At 40.0% G+C, this 13,277-nt stretch overlaps 2 protein-coding genes across 4 annotated transcripts in view; both read right to left on the minus strand.

Moving 5' to 3' along the window:
• The window catches only part of LOC145991234 (solute carrier organic anion transporter family member 74D-like), a 56,282-nt gene extending 45,378 nt beyond the window's left edge, over positions 1-10,904 (minus strand). The window contains exon 1 of one of the 2 annotated variants that reach the window (XM_083127194.1): positions 10,210-10,904. The gene's annotated coding sequence lies outside the window, so the exon portion shown is untranslated. Of the gene's footprint in view, positions 1-5,287; positions 5,377-10,209 lie in introns of those variants that run through there. The other variant, XM_083127196.1, reaches the window with a different exon arrangement.
• A 1,464-nt stretch (positions 10,905-12,368) lies between these two features.
• LOC145991607 (solute carrier organic anion transporter family member 74D-like) overlaps positions 12,369-13,277 on the minus strand; it is a 31,925-nt gene continuing 31,016 nt past the window's right edge. For both annotated transcript variants that reach the window (XM_083127669.1, XM_083127668.1), the window contains one exon: positions 12,369-12,632. In XM_083127669.1, coding sequence (XP_082983795.1) covers positions 12,481-12,632 — 152 coding nt within the window. In that variant the 3' untranslated portion in view covers positions 12,369-12,480. The remainder of the gene's footprint in view (positions 12,633-13,277) is intronic.

The raw sequence follows: 13,277 nt of genomic DNA on the forward strand, positions 1-13,277 counted from the left end.
GGAATAAACGCTTACCATTTAATATGAATTGTTAGTTCAAAATTGGAGAATTTGTATTGTAGAAAAGCAATATTTTACCACCAGCTAAGCAGAGCCATCTATTGGGGGAAATGATGAAACTACACATATTATTGCGAAATTAAGGCAGTTAATATATTGCTGTTTCCTGAAAAGCTGGACATGATGGATAAAAATTGATTTCTTTTTTGGAATCAACATGGTGAAATTATTCAGAGACAAAAATCATGTGCGAGACATCCAAATCCATGCAGACTGGTGTAATGGGACTGTACACAATAATTACGTTGTACAAACACATAATTTTGTCGGCACTAGTCCCCCGCCTCCCGCTTCTCAACAAGCTTTCGATAAGCAGGGTCCTGGATTTTCACTCATGAAATATAGCAAGCCTAATCATACCAAAAGTTGAACCCCCTACTCAGTGATGTGCATCTACGCGTAAACAACGATAGTCTACATTCTACACGTAGACTACTTTATACACGTAGATTACGTAATCTATGTAAACAACATGGCGAAATGTGATAACTTAGCAAAGGGCGCCGTGGAATTAAAAGAAAATGATACTGCAAATCAGTTGCTGATGTGTCAGAAGTAGTTTTCATACTCTTTCTTCCAAATTCGAATATTTTTTCCTAGGAATAAACCTAATATAGGAAATATTCTACTGTTTTATGGTAAAAGACCATTCTTGGCTCACGACTGCCATCTGTTGTTGTTTTTGCATACTATTTATCTTCCTCCATAGTTGATAATAGAAGAGACGAGAATTTTTGTTGTAAATAGGGTTCTTTTGATTTCGTTAGGAACCATTATAGTTGAAAATGTCACTATCCTTTCATGAAACCCTTGAAAATTAATTTTAATGCACTTTAGATTGTCTACGTAGTCTATGTAAACTACACACCAATGTAATCTACGCGTAGATTACGTGTAGACAACGCATGTAGACGTAAACTTATAGTCTACGGCACATCACTGCCCCTACTTACGTGAACTATATATACGCCCATTCTAAATTCTATAGTCAACAATTATATTTCTCATCGCGGTAGAAGTCGATAAAGTTCATCAATAGTCTGAAAAGGAGATTGACGGTAGCTCCAGAAAAGAAAACATAGAAATGATTTGCAGAACCGACCTGGTCCGTAACCCTTTTATAGACGAGAATGACGGCACCTCTAGTCTTATTTTTTCCCAGTACTCGTCTGTTCGATAGCCATTTGAAGATAAGGCGATGTCAACTCTTAGAAAGTTCAGAATGTTTTCTAGAACTCACCTGGTCGATAATCCGCTTGCAGTAGAGAATGATGGTAGATCAAGAGGCTTTGGAATCTTCATCAGAATTCGTGTGTTCGATAATTGTTAGAAGATGAGGTGAAATCAATTGTATAACTCAAAATCTTTTCTAGAACTCACCTTACGATAGTGCGCTTGAAGTTGAGTGTTACGATAATACGAGAAACTTTGGAATCTATTCCAGAAATCGTCTGTTCGATAATTGTTTGAAGTTAAATCAACTAGAAAGTTCAGAATCATTTTTTAGAACTCACCTGGTCGAAAGTCTGCTTGAAGTAGAGGATGATTGTTGCTCAAAAAAGTTTGCAATCTTCTCCAGAATTTGTCTCTTCCATAATTTGTTCGAAGATGAGGCGAATTTAAGTCTAGGAAAATCGGAAACTTTTTTCTAGAACTCACCTGGTCGATAATCCGTTTCAAATCAAGAGTGATGATAGTTCAAGAAAGCTTGGTATCATTTCCGGAACCCATCTGATCAACAACTGAGCAGAACCGCTTTATGTACAACTACACAATCACATTGCACGGTCAAATGCAATTTGCTTCGTGGTATATGTTCTGTTTCGTTCACCACCAAGAACCCACTACGTCTGCTTTGTGCTTCTGCGACACACCAGCTCTGCAGCTAATCTTCTCGCGCTCTCAGAGTGTAAGAAGGTCGAACTTCTGGATCGGCGCGTTTGTCCTGGCTACCTTACCAAGGCGGCAAAAATCACGCAATACATTTGATGAGACAATTATATTCGACCTCGGTGAGCTCGCTGGTCGAAACGAGAGGACTCACGAAATTAAGGCTGTAATAAGGAGAAATGGAAAGGTAATAAATAGGGCTGAGCCGATAGTCTCACGGATACCAACCGATTCCGGTACCGATGCTTGAAAATTGCAATAAATAAAATATGTTCAAAATATTAATCAATATTGATGTGTGCATTATCTTCTCCAATTATATGCATCAATTTACCAAGAAATTTTCTATAGAATATTCAAGAATTAGGGGAAGGAATGGTAAAGTGGCCACTCTAAGGTTTGATGAATTCTTATCATACCTATTTAATCAGCAAAGTTATAGAAACAGACCAATAGTAAGTATAATAATTTTACTTCCAATTTCTATTTTATTATTTTTAATTCTTGTTGTTTAGAAATGTACGAAGTGGCCACTTTGCCCGCCTAGGTTGGGTAAAGTGGCCAGCCCCTTCCCATTTTACCTTCATAGGTAAATGAACAAATCACATTGATTCAGAGTGTGTATTTAATCAACACAAGCTGAAGTAATACACATTAAGAATAAGTATTATGCTTTTTAAGTATTATCTTAAGTATGAAATCTTTGCAAGATAAATAGTAATTCGTAATCAATAGTCTATCAATAAAGGATTAGGCGTAGGCCTAAACTCATCATCTTCTTCGTCACAACTGGCGCACTCTTCATGTGCCTACTTCTTACATTTTAAACATCTAATCCATCCTTCATTGCCTATCGAGTCTGTCTGTTTCGTGGCCACTTTGCCCGGAATGACGCCATTACAAAAACTGTGGTCTAACGTCTAACCTACAAGACTTAGCGTTTTCAAACACACATAATTTAAAAGGTTATTTCACGCTGATCAAACAGCACAAGAGCATATAATTATAACATTTACTATTATTTAGCTATAATCAACAATTTGTACCACCTAGCTAAACAGACTTGCGAAAAAAAACAATAAAATGAGTTCACATCTACAAAAGTGCAGCCTCCCGCTTCAAAGTCGCAGACAACACTGACAGCATCCGTGGCCACTGTTTCGCCCGGCTCCCGCGTGGCGGAAGCACTATACAGCGAAGAAAACTCACATGGCCACTTTGCCCGCACTGGCCACTTTACCCTTCCTTCCCTTACATCATAATATTAAAAATAGATGTTATGTGATCACAAAATATAGTTTTCTTGTGTAGAATTGGTGCATAATAAAAAGAAAGTTTGATTTTGCACAATTTCCAGGATATTTAGACTCCGCGAAAGACCAAAGTGCCGGAAAAGTATCGGCTGGTATCGGTAGATGTATTCCAACCGATACTTTCCGATACCGATACCACTTGAATTGGCCGATACTGATATATTGACAATTGAGTTTAAACTTTCAGTTTCTCTCATGCTGACATTGGAAGTGTGGCATGTTGCACCGCCTTATTAGATACATTCATCACTTAAGAAATCTGGTTAATTTATTTCTACAGGACCAACCATTCTGGCCTTCACGATAGCGTAGTGGTAACGTCGCCCGAGTTCGATTTCGGCTGGATGCACAGTGGTTCGGATATCGTTTTGAACTGCAAGCTCGGTCCCTACCAGTCTATCTGAGCATAAAGTGGATTTACCTTCATTGACTTCCAGAGGCGGCGCCAAGGTTGATGCAGAGGGGGCAGGAGCATGGTCCACCATGTCAAATTGTAATAGGCAAATTCCTTGACAAAACCTCTTTGTAAATCGCGAAGATGGGAGATCCGATAAAATGCATGAATGGACAAACAATGATCGCCCATGTCTTCCATGGTTCGAATCTGGAACCACAGGCTTCGTAGCACCTAACTCTGACCACTCAGCCACCGATACCGGTTAGTATGGTTCTTTTGTGTCTGTGAAGGGCCACCACCCTAAGGGCGCTGGATTCGAATGCATGGTCTCTGGTTTCGCAGGTCTTAACCTAGAATTTAACACTTTTCAATTCAGCATTCCAATTTGTATAATTTAAGTTTACTAAAACATTTTCACTTTCCATTATTGGATGGTAGTAAATCATTGTTTCTATCATGCAATAGCACTATGAATATCAAAATACATTTTCCTTTGAAGATGTTTCCCACCCAAATGTTTCACACCCGTCCCGTGATCACTTCCTTTATTCCAGCTATTTGTGTCAATCTCTTTCTCCCTCTCCTCTCTCTATCTCCTTTAGAGATGGTATTGAGACGAGACAAAACTTAAAACACTCATCACTATTCTCGAGTACTAACCAACATCCACAACGTGTAACTGCGCAAATTTTAACAGCGTGTGGAGGTCGTCAAGGTAAATACATTTCCTTAACAATATTTCCTGTTTGACGCCTCGTTTCGGCAGAACGAAGCCTCGAAAAGCGGCATTTTATCCTGAATGTATGCAACGACGCTTCACAGGTTCACAGTTGCCACTAGTAATGAATCAGCTACCCCATTACGATAAACATATGTGAGCTATTTGTATTTTATTAGTCGGATATCCACTTGGTATGGGTTTGCAATTCTCACTTTATGCACAGAAAGGCTAATCGGGACTGGCCTGGAATAAGTCGTAATAGTAAAGAAACAATGACTTTTAATGTCATAAATTACAGTTACCAAAGTCTTCATGAACGAGACCGAGTCTCGATCTGATCTCGGATTTTTACATTGTTCTATCTCGTCTCGACAAGTTTCGAAGGTTCTGATCTCGTTCTCGTATCGATTTGTGAAACGTTGTCTCGATCTGAGCTCGAATTTAGATACGAGACTTATATATCCTACCACACAGCGTAATCTGGCCGTAACTCTGCGGAGGATATGAACCTCAGATCCCAGAACTTCAAGAAAAATACTCTTAAATTGAATGTTAGTATACCTGCAAAATTGGAGGGAGGGAGCGAGTGCCCCCATTGCCCCTAAAGTTACGCCTACTCTACCACACATACACATAGTTGCTTACATCCTCTATTAGCCTTTTCCCAATCTGCTGTTTCCGACTCACTTGTATCCTCTCTGTGTTTTCCCATACTCTTTTTATCGATCTGCCTTTCCCCTCTCCCGCGTTTTCGTCTCACTGTTCCTCTCCCTCCCTTGCATCATCTCTCTCCGTCATCATTTCATCATCATTTAGCGCCGAGAGGTAAAGTCGCGGCATCCGCGCACAGATTTGCCGCAGGAACAACTAAAACAAAATAGAAGAGAAAACACAAGACTCACTCACCTTCGTACTGGAAGCGGATCACGTGTGGCCGCACGTGGCTTCATGTGTCGCGCAAGAAACGCAGCCAACTGCAACGACGCACCCTTCAATTGCAGCAGTTCGAACTCCTTGGCTAATAAGTTAAACGGTCTCTCAGCTGAGTGCCACCGACAGAACCAACTCAAACCCGACGACCTTTCGTCACGTAACAGCGTCACAGATGCCAAAGTATCAGCTTTTTGATGGATCACGTGGTTAGTATAAACAAAATCTTGCAAGAAAATTGGTTTGATCGGAACTCGTAAGTAGGTTTCGTGACGTTTATTTATTTGCCGCTGATAATTCGGTACAATGAACTTCGAAACACAACGGATGATGTGGTAAACTCTACGAACGCTTTCATTGAGTCATTGAAACGTGGTGGTCACGTGGTTAGGCGCCTGTCTAACCATGCGAGTTCGATTCTCGGATAGAACTGAAGGAAAGAGAAACTGCCTCTCTGTGCTTTTTTTTAACAAAATCTACGAGGGTTGCTCAGAAAGTAATGGCCCACATTTTTTGTCTTGGAAACTGTTAATTCAAAATGTATGAAAATCACTCGCAGTATAACTGAATGTTTTCTTTACGCATGTTATTTTTCTACATAATCTCCATCTACATCTACGGCCTTACGGCAGCGCGAAACAAGGGCATGGATTCCTTCCCTGTACCAACTCATGTCTCCGTGGCCGATCATGCAGCTCCATGAAGCCTTAACTCTCTGCACCCAGCGTCCATGGGTGTTCCTATCGACCACAGAACTTCCATACACAGCACACAACCGTTTGTGAATGTTTCCCACACTTTCTTTCTCCGCCACTAACAATTCAATTACACTCGTTGTTTGTAATGTGTGCCTCCAACAGAGGCAATTTTCACGGACCACTACCGCTGCTCCATCTGTCAGACGACCATGTACTTACACATATAAGGGCATTTAAATTAACATTTATACACTTCCATTTGCACACTGCTCTGTTCATTCCGGAATGAGAAAAAAATGTGGGCATTACATTATGAGCGCTGGACCCTGTGGCCAAGTGGTTAGCACGCCAAGGGTCCCGGGTTCGAATGTGAATGTCCATTGATCAATTTCATCATTTCATCGCTCATCCCCATCTTCGCAAATTAGCATAGAGGCACAAAACGCGAAGTAAAATAAACTAAATCAATCAATTACATTCTGAGCAACCCTCGTACAATTCGTCTCTTTCGGGGAGAGAAAATCCCTCATCTCTGAAAAAAATTCAGTGTGCTCAAGAAGTCCCCGTACCCCTACTTGCATGTATCGTGTTTCGACCGTGTTGAAAATTGGCCGTGTTCTGTTATTTTCTTATTTAATGTCAATGATTTCTAGTTTTAAGACCTGTTTTTAAAACATAAATCGATAATGGCACTACAATAAACTGATGAGCTTCCTATATTCTGAGCATACGTATTCAACACTTTACCTTATTACATTAAATCGCTGGTCGGATCTTAACGCGCAGTCTTTCACTTGACATTTCACAGCAAATTCTTCCCGCTCAAGACTTTTAGACTTTTATGCGCATAGCTCTCCGCGCACGACACTGCACATGCTTCTCCGGAACAGGCTCTAGTCTAGGATCGCTGAACAGCATGAGTATTAAATGCACACACAACACTATGTCATTGTAATATACGTACTTATTTCTTACGCTCAGCGAGGATGTGCAGTGTTGGCGTTTCATTTGAAGGAGGAAAATGATAATCGTACAACTCGAATGCAAATCTTTTCTCAAAACACTACAATCCTCGAATTATAACTAGTATTTTCTCTAAATAGTTCTCGCCGGACAACGATAGGATTACATTTATACTCATAGATGGCGGGATAATTCAATTCAGAGTCGTATCAAGGTTTGTGGAGTCCCCTGGGCAAAATGTTTTGTGGGGGCCCCCATTTCTTTATTATTTTTTTACTAGGAGCTTTATTAGCTCAATATGTTAACCAACAATTTTCAGTAGTTGAAAGGGTAGACCTGATTTTAGAGTCAGTAGTCATTCACAATTGAACATATCGCAGATATGCGCTATAGCAGCAGTAAAATTCTACGTTTAAATGTCTACAGTATATTATGAAGAGTGAATACCGTAACTACAATATATGGTAAATACTAAGGGGGTTCAGACGGAAACAGAGAACTGAACAGTAGACTGTACTTACGTACATAATTTATTATAAATTATATAATTTACAATTAAGAGTAAATATGTCACTACATATGGACGGTCCATCTACTGGACAACTACCGACAGGTTCATTGTGGAATTGTAGTAACTACACTTTCTTCAAGAAAATTCCCAAAGGGTTAACACTTACAATAGACACACTTTTCTTACCTTTTTCGCCGAAAATTCATATCATCGAAGTCAGTTCACGAAGAAGTTCATGTTCAAAGCTTAATAAACAAAGATTGGATAAGCGATCCTGTCCCATGGCAGCACGAAGCCTGTTTTTCACTAATTTCATTTTTAAGAAAGGATTGTTTGAATGAGTGTGTCTTATTCCCACACCACAGCCAAATCAATCCATGGTAGGCTATAAAGTATACTGAGCTTCAGATATCTACAAACAGATGGACTGAGAGCTGTGCTACAATTGGATCCAGAAGAGTGTAGACATACGACAATACTATTGAAGTTTTTTTTATTTTTAAAATACAACTTCTTATGTAATTTTTCACAAGAATAGCCAGCTGGTTAAAAGATCTTTTGGTGGAGGCCTTCACAGCTTCCTTTTGGTGGGGGCCCCGGGGCAATTGCCCCAGTTGCCCATAGGTTAGTCCGGCCCTGAGTAAATTCAATTTAAATGTTTGAACTTCAGGAAAGCTTGAAGATTATACGAACTGAATTAACAAATTATGGTGTGATAATTAAGTTTTGAAACATCGAGAGGCAACTCAGCTTTAAGTTAATACGTTAATGAAAATTTGTAACGATATTTGACTTCACGCAGGAGAAGAGTTTAGAAAAGGTTTGAAGTATTTTGTGTTCCTAAGCCTGATTGTATCGTCTCTATTCATTCCTTTCGTTCCAATGAAACTCTCAGGCAGAGAGGAGATTAATTTTTACCCACGAGAATTTAAATATGAGTTGCAGTATGTGTAGATTATTATTAATACAAAGGCTGTCGCAGAGAAGGTGAGACAGATTTTTTCCTGGCTTGGCAACACTGCCTATGGTTTCGGCACTAGTCGCGTCGTGTAGGATGACCCATTCTGTTTCCGTAGCAAGTTATTACATGTTGCGAAACCACGTTAGTGAGCAGCTGTGTTGATTTACGTGGAACGTGTTTCGTTTACCCCTCCAGGTTTTTGTGTATAACATTGCTTTTTCGCGATGAGTATTCAAGATGAACAGCGACATGGCATAAAATTTTGTTGGCGTTTAGGGAAAAGTGCTGCGTAAACATATGCAATGTTTCAAGAGGCATATGCCGATCAAGACAGACTGAGTAGAGCCACAGTATTACCAAGGAGTCATTGAGACACTGCGCCAGCACGTAGCAAAAAAGAGGCCGCATTTGAAGAACTCCTTCAGATTGCACCACGATAACGCACGCCCGCATACCGCGCAGGCTTTTCAGGATTACGCGACAAAGAGAAAAATAGAAATTTTCCCGCATCCAGCATACATCCCGGACCTTGCACCCTGAGACTTTTGGCTATTTCCACTTTTAAAGGCCGCTTTACGTGGTCGTCACTTCATGACGAACAAAGAAGTGATCACCGCAGTGCAAGTTTTCTTCAGTTCGCTACCTGACGACAAAATTTCAAAGACATTCACAAAGTGGCAGGAGCGTATGGACGCTTGCTCAGCTGTCAATGGTGCCTATTTTGAAAAAGATGTACGTCTACTCGATATGGCTGATTCTGAATAAAAAATTTGTGGTTTGTAATTTTTTGTTTCATTTTAATGATTCTTGGAGGGGTCCATGTACATGCTTGTCTTTTAACTGCTACGCAGTCACGACTTTTTGACCTACTGCGCTCATTTTGGTCTCAATCGGCAGCTAATGAACCAAATTTTCACCCTAGTACATTTGCTAGCCAATGGAGGTCGCTGTTTTCCTATACAAGAATTAGTCTCACCTTCTCTGCGACAGCCTTTGTATATACGCGAGAGACATAATAACTATGAGAATTTAATGTTACCGCCATATTTACTTTGTATGAAATGCACTACCACGGTCCTTTTCTTTCTATTTATTTGGGTGGTTTTGTAGGTTACAAACAGCATGAGCACAAAGTATGGTCTTCTTCCCTTTTGTTTCTGTTATTTTAAGTCGCTTTTATACCTCCTTGCCAATCGCAATGATGATGAACATATGATATAGATGAACACAATGAACGCCTTCCAAGGTTCGAATCTGGGACCGCAGGCTTGGAAGCACGTAACGCACTACGCTAACCACTCAGCCGATTGGTTTGGTTCTTATGTGTTTGTGGAGGGCCACCCAGAGGGCGCAGTTGTTAAATCTGTCGCCTTGGAAACCAGCAGTTCCGGGTTTGATTCCCGATGGCGGCGTAGATCTCCGGGTCCCTCTTTAAACTGTACATTCAGTCCTCATTCGTGCATAACGTGGATTCAAATGAAGTTTGTATGTGTGTATGTGCTCGTGTACTCATGAGAAACATCAAATTCGCGAGTTCAAGTCGCGCCCTGTGCAGTGGTCTTGTGTTGTTAATGCACATTCATCACTTTCATCCAATCACTACTCAGCCTCATCGTCTCCATTAGCCAAAAGTGGAAGAAAAGTGACGCTAAATAACAAAAATACAAGTTGAAATACAAGAAAAGGTATTTTTTGGACCTAATTGGTGTGTAAGATAACTCAATTTATGAACGAAGTGCTATGAATAAGAATGCTATTTTCTTACCTTGGAAATATTAATTCAATCCAGCGAACACTTTCAAAATAGAAATGTAACAAATTCTTCCTGTCAAATGTGTCCGATCACAAGAGAGCCATTTCTGCACGAAATGACAGATTCGTGAAGAACAACTGTTATCTGATCAAGATATTACTTTTTATCTAAAGTTTCATTCTTTCTTAGTGAGATTATTTTCGTCTGGCTATTATGCATTAGCAGCTTGGGAGCGAGTCGTAATTCTCGAAACATCTTGTTAACACTCTACGCTGTTTGTAGGCTCACTACCTTAACTTGGCTCGGTCAGCTGGCGATGTTCCTAGAACAATTTGACTTTATAGATTTTGCGAGTAGAAGCAAGATTGATAAGTAACTGTTACGTAAACAGATTGTTCTTTTCGGCATTTAATCGCTCAAAAAAGGAAAAATGAAGAGTTTTCAAGATATCATCCTTGCTCTTCCAAAGCTTGAAATAGCCCTAGTCATTTCTTAGAAGTTACTTTGTGTGATTTTGAGAATGTTTTTTGTCAGATATTATCTGTTGGTGAAAAGTGTATTGAAACTATTATTAAGCAGTACCTACACTATTTGAATTTCTAAAATTTCTTCTACATGCGCAGAATCCTAAATGTGTCAATTGATACCGAAATTAATAATTACTTTGACTCCAGTGACACATTGAAATGCATAAACTGCTAATGATACATGAAAACAAATCTGCACCGTGAGAAATACAAGGGTTGGATAAAAATTAATGGCAACACTGGTATAATTGGTACTTGACTGTATTGGCAGAGGATCACGTGTTACATTCCTTCAAAGTAATCGCCCCTCATCTCTACGACCTTCTGTCACACGTATGGAAGGCGTCGTACACCGTCAGCGCGTCCATCTCTGTCGATGTCCCGCAGTGACCGCCCTATAGCACGTATGATGGCTTCGCGCGTGTCGTAGTGCTTCCCGCCCAGTGGTTCCTTCATTTTGGCAAAAAGGTCGTAATCACACGGTCTCATACCGGTGAATACGGCGGATGTTCCAGTACCTCCCACTACCAGTTATGCAGGAGCGCCGTCACATTGTTCGCAGTGTGACACCTTGCATTGTCAAGCAGGATGATGGGACACCGTGCCGTCGCTTCCTTCTTAATGCGAGATGAAGGTGGTGTTGCAAGAAGGTGCAGTAGTAGGCTGCGTTGACCGTCTGCCTAAGAGACGTTGTTCTTCTTGCCTAAACATATTGTTAGGGTGCTTGCACTCTCGTCCTCTGCTTCAGAGCACTGCTGTTTTTGACTGAATAACATACAATCGCTCCCACTCACTATACTTTCTCGTCTGACATTCCTTTATCAGCCACGAAACGCTTGTGGCGCTGTGACTCACCCCTTTCACGGGACAGCAGTGTTGCCATTACTCTTTATCCAACCCTTGTACATCATCAAGTACTTTTTTCAGTTACTGTTCCATGGCGGAGTGGTTAGCACAGCACGGTACGACGCCAGGGGTTCTGGGTTCGAATCCGGGCCTTGTATGGGTGTTTTTTGTCAGTATCATATCATCCTCATCGTCTCGTTTAGCCAAAAGTGGTAGAAAAGCGACGTAAAATAACCTATTCAATCAATGAAGTTACGTGCGCTGTGCTAAAAATTCATCAACATGATTATTCTAAAGAAACCAAAATTACGTTTTAACTGTGTTAATTGATGCACCAAAAATACATTATCCTTGATTTGATGCATTTTGAGTTCAGTGTGTAGACTAGTGGTTAAAGCTGTTGCTTTGTAATCACAGATTCCTCAAGTTGGATCCTAACTGAAGTCTGCGTATGTAAGCATACTGTTCACATAATAAATTCATAATTATACAAGAATTAGTGAAATTCGGCCTGAAATCACATTCATGAACTTGCAATGGACTAATTTCTGAAGGGACTTTCCTTTAACCCCCGGATCAAATTGTCTCACTAAAGTAGGCAGGGGCAACTAGACCTATTTGTGGAAGAGCGCTCTCGTATGCACGCTTGCAACTGAGAGCGAGCAAGGTTAGTGCAGCTAACAGGAATGGGAGTAGGGAGGAACTATATTCACAGAGCGCTCCATAAGTGCAAACCAGTTACTCACAAGCCTGATCTAAAGTTGTCCATATTACATGCAATTATATGAAACAACAAAGTGGAAATAAACACTTATATATTAATCTTACACTCCTTATGTAATACATACTTAGTCACACAATACTTGCTCGTAAAATTCACTTTCTTTACGTTTCACTTCTACAACACTTATCATGAGTCCGTAAATATAAATAGCGACTTCTTCTTCTTCTTCTTTTCGCCTGAATTGTTGTCTTCCTTTTCTTCTTCAAGGTCAAATACTTTCAGGTCCTTAACGTAGTACCAAACACCAGTGTCACATAGAGTTCCAATCAGAATGAAAGCTGAAAAAACAACATGTAGGGTATTAACACTGAGCATTGTTGCAAATCAGGGTTAAATGCTTGTTGCATATCTGAATGCCTGTACAGGGTAAGTAAAGAAATGGCGTGACCCTATCAATACAACCTATCATAAATTTACTTTTTTTCATGAGAATTAAAGTACTCCACTACTAATGTTGCTATCTATAGTGTATTCAGAGTGGTATTTGAAAGGGGGGAATTCACCCTTCTAGTTTCTACATCTCCCCCTCTGGCTGCTAATTTTTGTCAGTTAGAGGGACTACACAGTGCATGCATAATTTATATTATACCTAAATGATTCGGTTATTTTACTCCCCCCCCCAACCTTACTGTTAATTTTTCAAATATCCTTCTAAAATTCTGTTTTATTTTGCTGGATAATCATTGTTTTTACACACGTCTAGTGAAGTACATTTATGTTGCAAGATTTCGCATATGGAAAACAACCATGTATGTAATACTTTTGCACGTAAGTTAATATTTATCTATACCTAGAAAAAGAAGGCAAAATAAATAGCCTATGAAAACAGCTGGAAAAGAATGGCTACGAGAAGGAGGATAGACTGGACATAAACAGAAGAAGGAAGTAAAGTGGCAGGGGAGTATTGGAAGAGAAAGAAAAAG

Source organism: Lepisma saccharinum, chromosome 8 (assembly GCF_977018435.1).
Source record: "Lepisma saccharinum chromosome 8, izLepSacc3.1, whole genome shotgun sequence".
NCBI classification, from domain to species: Eukaryota; Metazoa; Arthropoda; class Insecta; order Zygentoma; family Lepismatidae; genus Lepisma; species Lepisma saccharinum.